Source organism: Falco biarmicus, chromosome 1 (assembly GCF_023638135.1).
Source record: "Falco biarmicus isolate bFalBia1 chromosome 1, bFalBia1.pri, whole genome shotgun sequence".
In the NCBI taxonomy this organism is placed as follows: Eukaryota; Metazoa; Chordata; class Aves; order Falconiformes; family Falconidae; genus Falco; species Falco biarmicus.
The window spans coordinates 42472939-42488027 of NC_079288.1; the positions used below are offsets into that span (position 1 = coordinate 42472939).

The following is a 15089-nucleotide window of genomic DNA, read 5'->3' on the forward strand; positions in this document are numbered from 1 at the left end:
AAAACAAAACACACACACACACCCCCAAACAACCCCAAACCCCACCCAACTAACAGAAAACAACAAGCAAAAAAAGTACATACTTATTCTGAAAACAAAACCAAAAACCTCTCCTCGACTTTGCAGATCAAAGACCACCACCCCTGTGCTTAGCTTCTCGTTTCCCACTGTCTGTCTCCACATGCCACTCGATGAAGGCAATCTGCCTCACGAAGACACATGTCTGCTCCAGAGGACCCGAGCTTCAGAGCTTCCCCAAAGCAAACCTGAGCCACCCAGCTTGGATTCCTACCACCACCACCCCCCCTCTGGGTGCTGCTTGCTAGCCTGCCTGTTGTGCAAAGGCTCTTCAGCTGGTATCAACAGGTGGGTAAGTAGGGGGTGCAGGAAAGGGAGAGGAAGAAGGGAGACACATGAAAGTGAACTGTATTCCCAATTCTTTACATATGCTCAAGCTAAATTAACATGAGGTTCTGAAGCACACAGTTTTACTGCAGTTTTACAGGTTACAGCCAAGTGCAGTCCAGCCACAAAATTAAATCTTTTAATTGGGCTTTTGTTTGGACCTATAAGTATTGGAAATAAATTCCAACAATGGTTCTCCATCCGAATTCAGTCCCACTCAGCCACTGATTAGAAGGTACCTCTTCCCCACAATCTTCTAAATCTCCACCTCCTTGCTGTGCTCACTCCAACCAAAAGAATTCAATCATCACAAGGATTTAAACAGTGGAAATTTTTATAATGGAAACACTGATGGAACTTCAAAAGCAGCAATACCAATAGCACCTCAGCCATTAACAGAGCTCTGCTGTCAAACTGTGAACACAACAGCCTACCAGTTTCTGATTACTCCTGGGAAACATTCCTTAATCTGTCATTACAGTCTGAGTAATGCTACCTTCCACAGGAGCTTTAGAGGCTATTAACCTCCACGTCGCCAGCTCTTCCATGACATCTTAATCACATGAGAGGAACACAGGTATGTGCTTTACACACAGGATGAGTACAACAGTGATCATAATTTCAGAAATGCAACAAGACAACTCCCTCTAAAAAAAGCCCATGACTCCTCTGAGGTCTATATTTAGTGGTCAACATTTGCTAGGTGTTTCTGTGACCTGCACAGTGGCAGGGTTGCCAGCTAGTGAAGCCAACGTTACATAGAAGTTCAAGACTATAAAATTCTTTACTCTCCATAAACATAACCATTTTGGTGCACTAAACTCTCAAGCCTCACCCTACAAAACTACTGTCAGAGGGTGGTTGGGTTTTATGACCTCCTCCCCTTCTAGCTCTAAATTAAGCCAGATCCAGTCTTCAGTATCAGAGCGATTTCCTTCAACAGATGCAAGGATGCTGATGGAGCAGGACAGCAGACAGCCCATTCTTGCCCACAGAGCAAACAGAGAGAGGATTGCTTGGCAGTTCAGAGGAGCCAGCACTTTACACCCACTCACCAGGCAACTTGCCAGCTTCGCTCGGGGATGGAATTAAAACAGGATTTAACCAGGCAGGCAGCCTGATCTCAGGAGTGTGATCTCCCAGACACAGAGTGCCTCCTTAGTCATTCCAAGTGTCACAGTGGAGCCCTGTCTCCCAAGACAGGGCACCCAAACACCAGTGCCTGAGGAACAGAAGATCCTGCATTAGGTGGCACAAAAGGTGGCGAGGCAAGGAGGTGACGCTGCAGCAACACTGATTCATCTGGCATCACACGCAGCAGCGAGGCGCTGCAGCAGAAGCGAGCAGTGCTGGAGGGCATGCCAAAGGACACTGCCATACACGGAGCTCCAGGGGTTCTGGAGGCACGTAGACAAGATGTGCACTAGCAGCTAAAGGCTCCATGTCGGAAAAGGGTGATGGTGCAGAACACATCACAGCCCAACAGCCACAGTGCTATTGATCACAAGGACTTCCTATACAGCAACAACAGAGCAAGGCTGTTATTTACTTGGCACTCAAGACCAGCCCGGGGTGACTGACCATTAAGCTGAGAAGTGTTTGTTCTGCCACCCATGCCTTAATCCATGTGCACAAGAACTGCACTGCAAGGACTCAGTGTTCTTTTTGTCCAGGAGCTCCAGGTGATACAGTCACGCCAGCAGAAATATTTTTGGTGAGTCTGTGCCATATGAGTGAGTTAAGTATTACTCTCAGCTCATCCCGAGCTGGTGAGTACAATAAGCCAACTTGACACAAAATTATGTAAATCAGGCCCTCAGATAACCTAGGCTGAACCAGAAACTTCACAGTGCAGTGCCCTGCATGATGTTAACAACTATGTTTTACAAACAGCCCATCCCATCCATGCGAAAACTAGGAAAAAAAACCCTACAAAAATCCCCAAAAACACCCGATACCCACAAAAGCGCAGTCATAGCTGGGCTGCTTTAAGAAGCAAGCTCAGATCACAGCACACGACTAGGGAAGATGTGCCAGTAAAATAACGTTCTTATTATTTCATGCAGGAAAACATTTTCTAACACCCAAAGCATGATCTATGTTCAAGCACAGCAGATTTTCTGCCCTAGCACCAGCGCAGCCACATGCGAGATCTTCAATTGACATGTATTCAAGCAGCCTTCCCAGGGCAGCTGGCACAGCACAGGGAAGCAAAGATACCCAGGACCTCCCACTGCCCCAAAGATCACAGTGACATCTAAAACTCTACCTATTACTAGTGCTGACAGAAGCCATCCAGTGAGCAGCGCTCCCAAGACCCGATATGTTCAAGAGTTACCTCCCTACTATTGAATCCCCTTAGCTAACCAAGAGGTCTCCGATCACAGATTCCATCTCCTGAGTCACAAAAGAAACGAAAGCCCGTCCCATCCACCAGACCACACACCGCAACGCTTTCAGCATCAACATGTGTGAAGAGTTGAGCTGATGCTCAGAGTTTTGGAAATCAGTTTTTCAAGAAACCTAATTTCCAGACCAAGTTCTCATCTGGCGGAAACCACCATTTGTATCCTTGTTGTCACTAATTTCCACCTTCAAGAACAAGAGCTCATTTGGCTGTCTTCAGAGGGAAAAGAATTCTGGTACCCAGATGTCTCTCTAGACTGCTGCAGTCTGGAGACCCTGACTCCAGCCCCTCTGCAAGCCAGCTGAGGAGTTGGGGATTGTTCAGTAGCAGTTAACTGGCTCTGAGTGTGGTGGAACATGGTTTTCACTTTATGCTAAACACCCCCGGTGCCTAGGAAAGATCCGCACCACAACTCCATGCATTCACTAAATAGAAAGCACTTTTAGAAATGCAATGCAATACGATTTATCCTCTTTTTGAGCAGGGGTTCTCACATTAGGCTCCTAGACTATTCACAGCACCTTTGATTAATACATGAGCACATAATAATAGGAATATGCATATTTCATTTTGTGAGCCATTCTCATGTAATGATGCTGCTCTTAGGACTCCAGTGAGGGGACCTATAAAAGTCCAGACATTGCACTTTTACGTATTAAACATTTACCAGTATCATTTATTCCTAGGAAGCTTCTTATTTTGTCATTATTTATGAACCAATATCACAAAGATCTATGAAACAAGAAAGAACACAGCAATTTTCCCAGATCTGAAGAATAAAATAAGCATGCCAGGGTGAGAGCTGCTGTCAGTGTTACATACCAGCACTGTAAGTGTCTGTCTGGGGCAAAAATGGCATTACATCAAAAAATATCGATTTGTATGAGACCTGGTTAGCATTAGCTTTTAACCAGGAAAATGCAAATGAAAGCATCATTGGGTGTAATCACTTGCTTACAGCCACTGTGGTTTTGGTAACCATTTCCTTGTGTGCAAGGAACACACGAGTAGAAGTTAAAAGTTACTGCTGACAGGAGGTGCAGAGGAAAGGAATGACACAAAATGCAATAGACAAAGCTACAGGGCAACATTAAGAGTCACAGGAAATATTTTTTCCTTTTTGTACTGCAATGCTGCAATACAAGAATAAACCCCTTCAGCAGAAGTCTACAAGTAAGGGCTCCATTAACTGCAACTATGCCATTTTTGAGGGTAGTATATCTGCAGCTATGAACAAAGCCACCTATCTTGTATCAGAGGAACAAGGTGAGTAGTAAGTAGTCTTTTCCACAAAGTAAGGAAAGGTGGGCAGAAACAAGCGTTCCCTGGAACTGCACTTTTACCTTTGCGGATAATATATTCTCACACAACTCCTAAGGAGACACAGAGCCAGGCCAACACTCAAGACACATTACACACAGAACCTGTGTGGGTGGACCGTGTCAGACTGTCTGGTGACCGATCACCTTACACCAGAACAGACTCTGCCCCCTGGTACCCTACGTAAGATCCAGTGCCAGTTAAGTCATCTCATTTTGTCCAAGAAATCAAATTGCCCAGGTCATACAAGGACACTCTGACAAAGCTGGTAACTAAGCACATACCCGGGCATGCCTCCAGCCCAGGACGATTCTCAGGTTCCTATTTTTGGTACCTCACACAGCTTCTTGGTAATAGCTCACCAGGCTACAACTGCTACACACAGAATTTAACTAAAGCTCATTTGCCGTCACTCAAGGAGAAAAACGCATTGCTGCAGCTGTAACAGCAACGAAATCGCTCCTTTCGCATGAAGCGTCTTTGAGCTGCTTCCTACCTGGCAGTTATTTAAAGCAGGGTGAGAATAAGAACACAAAGGTTTTGAAAGATCTGCAATAAGCAAACACAGCAGCATGATGCTTCGTACAAATGCAAACTACAGAGGAAACACAGGAGCAGCCACTCAACTCCCTCATCAACTGAAAAGTTATGAAGTAAACTCAGAAGGGACAGAAATGAATAAACACGAGATCGAATGCCCCAGGCGGCCTGTGCCTGGCAGCCCCTGCCCCTCGAGCTGCTCTGCCACGCTGACCTGACGGGCTGCCCTGCCCGGCCGGCCGGGGCGGCTCGCTGGGCTCTCGCCCTGAGGTCATTCCCGGGAAGCAATCCCGCCCCCAGCCGCCCTCCCCGGGCGGCCCGGAATCCCCCACGGCCGCCTCTGGCCAAAGCCGCGCCAGGCATCGCATTCTCTCCAAGGCCCCCTGCGGCACCCCGCCGTACCCCCTGCTGCAGCGGAGGGGGCCTGGGGGGACACGGGCAGGGGGCCGTGGGGACAGGGGCAGACTACAGCACCCAGGAGGCATTGCACAAGGCCGCGCCGGCGGCTGGCACTCGTGTCTGGGGTGACGCGAAGGCCACCGGAGCCAATCCACGGGAGAAGGAGGAATGTCAACAAACACGGCGGCCTGCGGACACGTGATGGCAGGGACCGGGCAGGCGGCTCCAGATAAGCCACCCCAGGGCCACCCGCGGGGCCATCGCAAACATCAAACATCGCACCTCGGGGCGGCACAGGCTGTACCGTGCCGCTCAGCCCCTCCAGCCCGCCACCGAGGAGTTCCATTTTAGGCTTTCAGGTCCTGCACCGTTGGTTGTTTTTTTTAAAAAAGCATCAGCAATGTCAAAGAAAACTCGCCCCATGACCCGACAGGATTTTGTTAACCAAAAATCAAAGGGGGAAAAAAAATTAAAAATTGGATAGCTTGGGTTTCAGAGTGGATCAGTTTTGGCCCCTTAGATTAGATCTTCAGAGCTGACTTTGAAGGAAAAAGCAACTGCGGGAAACCACAGTAATCTAAAAACGTCTGCTGCAATTTTTAACACTTAGTGATTGCCACAAGGACAACAGAAAAATGCAAATTAAAATCCTCTGGAACTGAAGACAATCATATGTTACAAAGTCATGCTCACGCTATTTTTACATTGCCTAGGAAAAAGAAATTTTCTTAGGAAGTATACCCAGACCAAAGAAAAAAAAAAATAAAAGGTAAGCATGCCAAGAATAACTACTGTAATTTTATTTCTAAGTTTTTGAGAACTTATAAGCTTCCAACACGGACACATTCACCACATGCTGCATTTCACTACATAACAGGAGCTCCCAACTGCATCAGAGTTCTGTGGTTCAGACAAAAATATGGGATCTGCTTGACCGTGTTTGTTTATCTTTCCCTAATTTACCAAAAGACTTCGCCCCCCCAAATACACATTCGATTTCAGAACATCTGTTAAGAACTGAAATTCCACAAACTCCATCCAACCTCTCCCAAATCCAGAATGCTTTGCCATAATTGAATGTATTTACCTGGAAGTCATACAAGGCAACGATGTTTTCATGTTTCAATTCCTAGAAAAAGTAAAACAAAGGCCATAAGCTAGGAGCAACAAAGGACCTACAGAACAAAGACTGTAGAAAACAAGTCAGTCTGCCTTTACCTTTAGTATTTTTATTTCCTTGCCCAGCAGAGTTTGAGATTTTGCGAGGTTTTTCTTGTTAATGCATTTCACAGCTACTTCCAGCTCAGGTTTCTGAAAGAGTGCATATGTAATTCAAAAATAAATGTAAATTTCACCATTAATTTACATTAGGGTAAGTAGCCTCTTAACAGATTACAAACACTACTATCTCGCAGCACCGGTAAAGGCTGCTCACGTTATACCCTAATGCCTACCCCTCACTTGCCGAGACTTGCCCTTTCCCGAACTATGCCAGTCAGCCCAAGGAGAAAAGCCTAAGGTTCGGGGTTTTTGTCCCTACTTTATATGATGATTATCCTCTTATTTAACCACTAGAAATAAACGCACTGTGGGTGCCCATGGCTTATCCCAAGCCCTAATGATGGGAAATCCACTGCCGGGTCGGTTTCCTTTTATTTATCAGTAACCGATTTCCCCTCCTCCTGGAAGAATTAAGTAAAGAAGGACAAAAACTTCACGGACACACAAAAATACCAACAATCGCCAAAGCAAGAGCCGGGGAGGTGGGGGGTGGGCTGCACCCCCACGGACAGGGGCCAGCCCGCAGCAAGGTGAACCCGCCGGTCTGCTCCCCCCCGGGGGGGCGCCAAAAATAACAATCATCAATAATAATAAAAAAAATAATAAAAAAAATAATAAATATGCCGGCCACCCCCAGGGCTGCCCAGAGCCCCAGGGCTAATGCCCTGGCTAAGAACAGTCAGCGGGGACAGGGTGACCGGGACGGGGTGCCCAGCTCGGCCCGAAGCAATACGTTAACAAAAAAAAAAATCCTTCACCTCTTTGTGCCGGCCTTTGAAGACGACGGCGAAGGCTCCGTGCCCGATCAGGTCCTTCCTGCTGAACTCAAACTTTCCCACAGTCTCCATGACGCTGCGCCGGGGGGTCCCCACGGCCGGCGGGGAGCCTGCGGCCGGGACGGCTTCAGAGCTGCAAAGGCACGGGGAGGAGGAGGATGGCGGTGATGAAGAAGCAGCCTTTAAAGAAAATTAAACCTCTCCCAATCCAAACGCCACCGGGCGCCCCCCACCCCACCGCGGCGCGGCCGGGAGCCGGGGACCCGCTGGCGGGGGCGGCCCCGCAGCCCAGCGCCGGGCTCCGCTCGCCCACCTCGCCCTCGTCCATGGGCCGCCTCCTCCCGCAGGGCGGCCGGCAGCTGCTCATGGTCAGGGGCCGGGCAGAAGTTGACTCCTCAGCAGCGGGCCTCCCCCATCTCTTCCTCGGGCCGGGCCGGCGCGGCTGCTCCGGCGGCCGCTTCAGGCGGGGCTCCCCATGACGAGCCCCGGCCCTCCCCGCCTCGCAGGCGCGGCTTGGCGGAGAGTCCACCTTAAGCGCGAGCCACCTTACGGAGCGCTCCACCTTAAGCGCGCGTCCACCTTAAAGGCCGCCCGCGCCCCCCGACCGCTCGCACACAGCGGGGCCGGGGCTGCCCCTCGGGTCCCGCCGCACGCCCGGGCTTCGCTCCGCCGGCCGGACCCGGCACCCGCTGGGGCCCAGAGAAAGCTGCGCGGCGCGGCCGGGAGCGGAACGGAGTGCCGTACGGTGCCGGCCCGGAGCGCAATGCCGGCCCGGCGCAGGCGCGGTGCGCGGCAGCGGGGGAGGCGGGCGCGGCGGCGGCCACCTGAGGCGTAGGGGCCGCCCCGACCGATTTAAAGGCGCCGCCCGGCGCCGGCCCTGAGTCAGCGGCGCGTGGCGGGGAGGCAGGGGTCCGGCCGCCCCCGCCCGAGCCTGCCAGGAGCGTTTCCACAGATAAGGAAACGCGCCCGTTCAGGCGGACTGTAAAAAATTCGCCACAGGAGCCGTGGCGGGGCCCGGGCGGGACCTGAGGGGCCGCGGGTGACCCGCTCCCGCGCCGCAGCACCCCCGTCCCCCTCAGAGCGGCCCGCCTCCTCCGCCGCCCTCGGAGGGGAGCGGCCCAGGCCTGGAGCGAGACCGCCTCCGCCGAGCCCCCTCCGGGGAGCCGCCCCAGCACCTGCCCCGGCGCCCCACGCAGGGCCGTGCTGCGACGGGGGGCACTTCCCGGGCCGGGCCTCGCGCTCCCCGGTGACCCCCGGGCGCGAGGCCGCCCCTCGGTGGGCAGCGCCGTCCGCTCCCGCCAGCCGCGCCGGCGTCGAGGCCCGCCCGCGCCCCTGAGGCGGCGGGACACCGCGCCCGGTGCAGCCCGGCCCCGGCCCGGGTTACCGTGTCACGGCCGGCGGGGCCCGCCTGCACCGGCGGCGCGGGGCGTCCCCAGTTACCGCTGTTCCCAGCAAACAGTAGGAACAAGCAGCACCGCTGGGGCCAGGCCCAGCCGCCCGCAGAAGGGCAGCGTGTGGCCTGTGGCCTGCTGCCCTCGGTCGCCAGACACCCCGTGCATCGCACCCCGGTGCGAGCGTGGCAGCCCGTGGCGCCTGCCCGGCAGTGACTGCACCTCGGATTCCCGCAGCAATGGAGTGCTTGCTGCCAGCTGTAGACGCGACAAGGGTCAACAGGAAGCAGCCTTTAAACCAAAACAAGACTAGAGTACCTCTGTGATTTCAGCAGAAATGAATTGTAAAATTACTTTTTTTAAAAAATACAATATACTTAACTAGTTTTCTTTCTCACTTAGAGGCCTGTGCCATCCACACAGTCTACAATTTCAGGTTTTTGTCAATGATCAGAAGGGGTTAATTTAAAAATTAACACAGAAACCAGTAAAAATGGCAAAATTCATCAGGCTTGCAAAAAAATCAAGCTACTTGGCAATTGACAGACACGGGACTTTGTTTTACCAGTTGTTAAAAGCCACTGTCTCTAATGCAGAAGGTAACAGTTGCAGAAGTTTAAGGCAGGAAGTGAAGGAAATGTTTTGAAACTTCTTAGATGATTTCTAGACAGGCAAAATCTTGTATCCCCCTTCACTGGAGAACAGCCAGGGCACCATGGTTAGCAAGCGTACTCTTGCAAGAGCTGCGGTAAAATCTCGAGCGACCACAGGTGTTTCTGCCTTTACTTTCCTAGTGCAGCAGAGACACGCAGTCTTAGTGCCGGACGAAGGAGGAGGCTGATACAAATGCTGTTCAATCAGCGGCCAAAATATCTCAGTAATGAAGGTTCTTTGTTCTGTACTGTGTATACTTATTTGTTCCTTCATGTGCTGTTGGTTGTGATAAAAACAATTAACGTAAATCGGTTTTGATTAAATGTAGGTTCTAAGGTAGCTTGCTGCATGCAGCTATATACAGAGCCAGGTGGCAAAGTCAGCATCCTCTCTGCCAGCATTTTATTTTTATTCTAAGCAAACTGGGTTTGTTTTTAAGCAGACTCACTGGGTAACTCTAGTGAGTATGGGGAACCTCAAAGTAGCATTAAGAATCGTGAAGGTACTCGGCGGTCCCTATAAGGATCAGGACCAAGCTGTACTGGATGCCATGTGCACATGTGAGCCACAACACTTTCTCTGAACTAACATTTTAACATTTCTAGTAGTTAAACGTCTCTCAAATGTGTCTTCTAAAAACAGGCTAGTGAAAAGATTTTAAACTTCTACAGAGTTATAAAACCTTACCCAAGGTAACTAACAAAATGCAATGCCACTTGACAGCAAACATAGTTTTGAGATATTTGGAGTGCACTCTGCAGACAGACGGTATTAGCAAAACATTTGTTTTGGAACTGAGAGGGCTGAAAAGCTTTTTAATTAAAAGTAGGATTCCTCAGGTTTTTGGGTTTGGTTTTTTTTTTTCTTTCCTGTGGCTTACTGATTGAATGCTTATGCTTTATCAATTCTTCTCTGATGTCCAGAACTCAGTGAGAGCATGTTTAGGCCAACATCCAACACATGCAAATTCTGTTCTCCTCCCACAGTCTCCCATTTGCTAATGATACTAGCACGTATTCAACTACTTCCTCAGATGGAGGCATTAATCTTTGAGGGGACAGAATATATAGTTCAATTTACTAATGCAAAACATGAGTGGGGGAAGATCTACTGCTGTGATTTACAATGGGTGGAGAAAACCAGAAGCATACACCCAACTGCAGGAAGCCTTCAAATATATTCTTGAAACTCCTTTTTTAATTTAATGCAACTTTATTCTTTTTTTCCAATTCAACATGTGAAGGAAAGCAACAGACAACTGATACCCTGCTAATTCAAATGATGCTCTTTTCCAATACAATGTTTTAATCAGTAGTCATAAATATGGCTGTTTCTACTCACCGGAATCCAAGAGTGCCATCCTTACCTCTGGGCTGCTGGGATCCGATATAATTATCTCTGACACCACTTCTATGGTGTGGAATTTGTTAGAGCTACAGAAGTATGAGGGAATTATGCAAGAACAAGCAAACTCAGAATAAAGGTTTGTACTAAAGACAGAATAAAGATTTCCATCTAGGGCTAAATTGTTCTCATCATAGTCAAGCCTATGGACTAGATTATGTATGTACATAACCAGTAGCTCAAGGTGTGACTGAAGCTCACATAGATACAACTAGACTAGTTTTAAACAAGCCAACTCTTTTACCAGTAACCTGGAGCAACACAGGCTTCATGTCAGACTGCAAAGCTTAACTGAGAAGCTGGGTGGATGCTGCAGAGGGCCGGTGTGTACTCAGCTGCTTGCTGCAATGTATACTTTGCTGTAGGTACTAGAGCTTCTATGGATGCTTACATGAGATTTCAGCCCCATCCTAATATACCCAAGAGCAAGATGTATCCATCTGACTATGCCTTCTATGACAAGTGACATTTTACATTTGCTCCTATATAGCAAAGACCTGCGTCCTCATATCCCGAAGAAAATGTCCGATGCGTGACATGTTTCTTGATGTCTTTCTAAACAGTTCCAGCTACTTACTATAAGCAACCTCTGTGGCTCAGACAGCTATCTTTCCCAGGATCCTGATGTTTTTGCTTTCCTAGTTCAGCAGCTCCATCCTGGTGCTGCCCACACTGTCCAATGAGAGATCAGGAGCCTCACAGTGGCCACCCACGAAGCTGAACCACTGTATCGGGAAGGCGTGGGGGAATCCTTGGTCAGATACAATCACAAAGAGCAGGTTCTTTCCCTGGCTTACATCTCCGTTTTGAAGTCAAAGTTCTCGTCGATGGAGGGGGAGTCTCCAAGGCCTTCCCATCTAATCTTTTTATTACAGCAATTGCCTCACAGACAGAGGCACGAAGGGCCGGGAAACCAAGTCAGTGTTTTGGGAGGAAGGGAAATGCCAAACTGTGAGGCTTGGGCACATGAGCAAGCTGTGACTGAACAAGTTACTGCACATGAACAGAGCCTTATAATTGGCCACACATCTCCTCTTTGCATGAAATGAATGCTTAAGCCTGGAGATGAGCTTTAACCTGAGCTGTAGTGCAGCTGTAGGTAGTGCTGCTGCCACATAATAAATTTTCTTCACAGAAATGGGTCCTTGAAACTTATTCTGGGTACTTCATAGCCAAAAAAAGATGGAAGTAGCACAAGAGGAAAGATCAGGTATGGCTTAGTTTCAGAATACATCTGGATGAGAAGCAGATACTGTATTTGCGTGTATTCAAAATCCGATTCAAATTCAGACATGTTAAGACAGTTACGCATCCGCTTTCCCCAAGCGTCCTAATAGCTGAGCACAATCGCCAGTATCTGGGCAGAGCTAGCGCTAACCTGAATGTTGGAATTTTTGCCAGACTCATCAGGAAGGAGTGAGGGAACTGAATATGCAGTGCTTGGCTGAAATGCAGTTTGGCAGAAGAAATATGTGGAAGGTCTACAAATATCTGTAAATGGTAAAAGTAAATATTAGCCTAGCATTAATGAATAGAAGGCAAGCGGCAGGCTGAATTTAATGGAAAATTAAAATTACATCTTTTAATCATACCTGTCTCAGAAGTCTGTTAGTAGGTTAGATTCTGGCTCAGTTACAGTAAGGGTAAGATGGATTTAGTAGAATAGCACCAATGTCACACCAGGATAAGTCAGTTTTGAACACAGCCATGGTTTGTTGCATTCCTGGGGAGGCTGAATGAGTAGATTAATTTGGAGCCTTGAAAACATCTGTAGATTTACAGCAGTGGTGAAGTTATGTCAAGAGTATTTGTTCATACCTCACCAGGGATCTGCAGATACAGTGTTCCAATGCTGGTAAAATGCTTTTATCTTAGAAAGGCAGTGATCCTCCACTCACAACATCAGCTCTTGCTCAGTGGAACTAGAGACGCTCAATAAAGTGACAGACTTTGCAGTCTGCTCCCTACCTTTCACAGCCAAGTGCTTCCTCCCTCACGCACACAGCTGAATTGAAGACTTTTAGGTGACACCTAAACATGAGAGAACACATCTGGAAAGACTGGATGTTTGAACTACTAGAGCATTGAGGCTATTCAAATACCAGTTGCTGGGGCAGTGTGGCACCTAGCACCATGCACAGGAAAGGGAGAATTGCTTTACATGCACTTCCAAGGCCCTGTCATATTACATTCTGGATTTATTTACGCTGTGGGACCCTTTATTGATTAATGCTGTTGAGAGATTTAAGTAGCCACTGAATTATCCTGGCAGGCCAGGTCTGAGATGTTTTATTACTCCCCCTCCCCACACATACACACCAGCTCACTGAGCAGATTTTATGAATTATTGAAGGCGGCATTTTAATGTACTCTGCAAGGTGCTCTGGCAAGGGGCTTCCTAGGTTCCCCTTGCATTTTAATATCGCATGCGTTTCAGCTGCTGGCAGAGGGCTCTGGGCGCTGGGGGCTGTACTCCGTGTTCAAATCCGTTAGTGCACTCATCAAGGACCATTACCTAATCTGCCTGGCAAGCGGCTGATTATATTAAAATGAGGTTTGCCAATAAATAGGAGAGAGCTGCAAATCCTCCACATGGAGCGGTCTGTTTTCAGGCTAATTGGAAGCTGTTTCTTGCCAGAATGAACACTGCTTGTCCAAAAATCGGCAGGTATCATCATGCAGGTCCCTACAAGATGTCATCTCTGTCCTGCATGAGGACAGACCCACGCTCGCCACCCTCAGCCTCCCTCCACACCCACACGCACACTGTGGTCTGTGCCATCTGTGCGGCCCCTCACGGCAGACCTGCTGAAGCCAAGGTTTGTTTGAGGGGACATGGGCCTCGCTTTAGCCTGTGACCTGGTCCTCTGGGACCCCCTCCAATGCCCACTCAAGTCATAGGATCCTCTGCAGCCGCTCCAACGTGCTCCAGGACTAGCCCGTGCTTTGGTGACCTCTTGTTAAAAAACAACTGCTCTCCTTATGGCAGGAGGAGGAGGAGGAGGAGGAGTGTCACCTCTCTTACCTTTCACATCTGTGGAGTCAAGCATTTAGGAGGCTGGAAGAAGGTTCCTCAGCCTTCAGCCAGCGCCAGCATGAGGTGAGGAGGGGGAACTCATACAGGGCAAGCCTCCAGGTTGAAGGACCACCTCCTTCTCCAGGAGAAAGCTGAAAATCATGGTCAGAAAGAACCTCTCAGCCCAAGAAAGTCTTTCCTAAGCAGTCCAGGTAGACAGTGATGTCACATTTATCACCTTAGGTGTCTTTGACCTTCTGAAAAGCAGCCTTAAGACAAAATTCACCTATGAAAACTAAGATATTAGACGCCAGCAGTGACTTCCCAGAGAAGCCGGTATTTGTCCTGTTATGAATCAGAGGGCTTATTGTTTTTCCTGCTCCAAAGCCTGCCTGTCTGAGAGCAGGTTTTACACCCTTTCCCTGCTGGATTACAGCAAAGAACCATGGAAGTGTGCAGGCTTATAGAAACAGCCGCTTCTTCCTCTCTGTCATGAACCTGGGAAGTCCAAGACCTGCAATGGCTTAAAAATGGGATTCTCAGACACTTTCTTTGCAGCTGGGGTCTTTCTGGGGTTTGGTGCATCAGCACTGCTGCCCCTGGGGAGGGGGGGCATGGCCAGGAGCACCCTGTGCCTGGGACAAGCTCACCTGGGGTGGCTGACTGCTTCCAGCAAGCCTTCATCTCCACCTTGGGAAGGGACTGTTAATGAAACTTTCCTCTTTATGACTAACTGGCCTGGAGGTGCCTATGTTTTCAAGCAGACCAGTAGCACATACAATTTTGAGTAGGCATTGGTCCAGCCAAGGCCTTACTCATGCCACGTAAAGCCTGTGCAGAAATGATAGCTTCCTTTAGAGACATACCTAAATAACAGCTGTAACAGTGAGGAATGTCCACTGGAGATAGGACAAGACACAACAACCTTCAGCCGCAGCGAAGGAGATCTGTCCCCCAGCCGGCGGGCTCAGGAGGGGAGTGGGCTGCCCAGGCAGCAGGGCACTCACTGCTGGAGCCTTCCAGGGACAGGCTGGGCAAACCTCTGGCAGGAATGACACAGGTAAGGGCAAGCCGTGGCCTTGGACAAGCAAGCTGTGTCTTTCCCGACTCTCTCCCTCTTTCTGTGGCTTGTTTTCAGTGTTCTGGTTTTGGGCAAAGGCTGAGAGTTTCTCCCCCTAAAAGCCCAAGATGAGCAGTTACTCCTCACTCAGGTCTTGGAAGTTATCTTCCTAGTCCCACTCCTACAGGTATAAAGAAAGATCACTTGGGAAAAAACCTCAGGCTCTTCCTCTGGACCTGTTATCAGCTAGCTTTTTCAGCTGACAAGGGCAGGCTGCCTCACAGAAATGTCGAATGCAGCACAGGGGCACCCTGCAGGGAGCCTGGACGTTGCTGTCTGCAGCAGCAAGCAGCTGCAATCTGTACCCGTGTCGCAACACTCCGAAGCAATGATCCCTTGTTCTTGCACATTTCTAGGAAACCAGAGGAACAATTCA

General features: G+C 49.3%; 1 protein-coding gene across 6 annotated transcripts in view; it reads right to left on the reverse strand.

Annotated features, from left to right (window-relative positions):
• The window catches only part of ULK1 (unc-51 like autophagy activating kinase 1), an 81932-nt gene extending 74021 nt beyond the window's left edge, over positions 1 to 7911 (reverse strand). For 2 of the 6 annotated variants that reach the window (XM_056330427.1, XM_056330436.1), the window contains exons 1-4: positions 7442 to 7911; positions 7111 to 7308; positions 6290 to 6382; positions 6159 to 6200 (exon numbers count right to left, since the gene is read on the reverse strand). In XM_056330427.1, coding sequence (XP_056186402.1) covers positions 6159 to 6200; positions 6290 to 6382; positions 7111 to 7308; positions 7442 to 7495 — 387 coding nt within the window. In that variant the 5' untranslated portion in view covers positions 7496 to 7911. Of the gene's footprint in view, positions 1 to 6158; positions 6201 to 6289; positions 6383 to 7110; positions 7309 to 7441 lie in introns of those variants that run through there. The other 4 variants (XM_056330445.1, XM_056330420.1, XM_056330454.1 and 1 more) reach the window with 3 other exon arrangements.
• Between the last annotated feature and the right edge of the window lie 7178 nt (positions 7912 to 15089).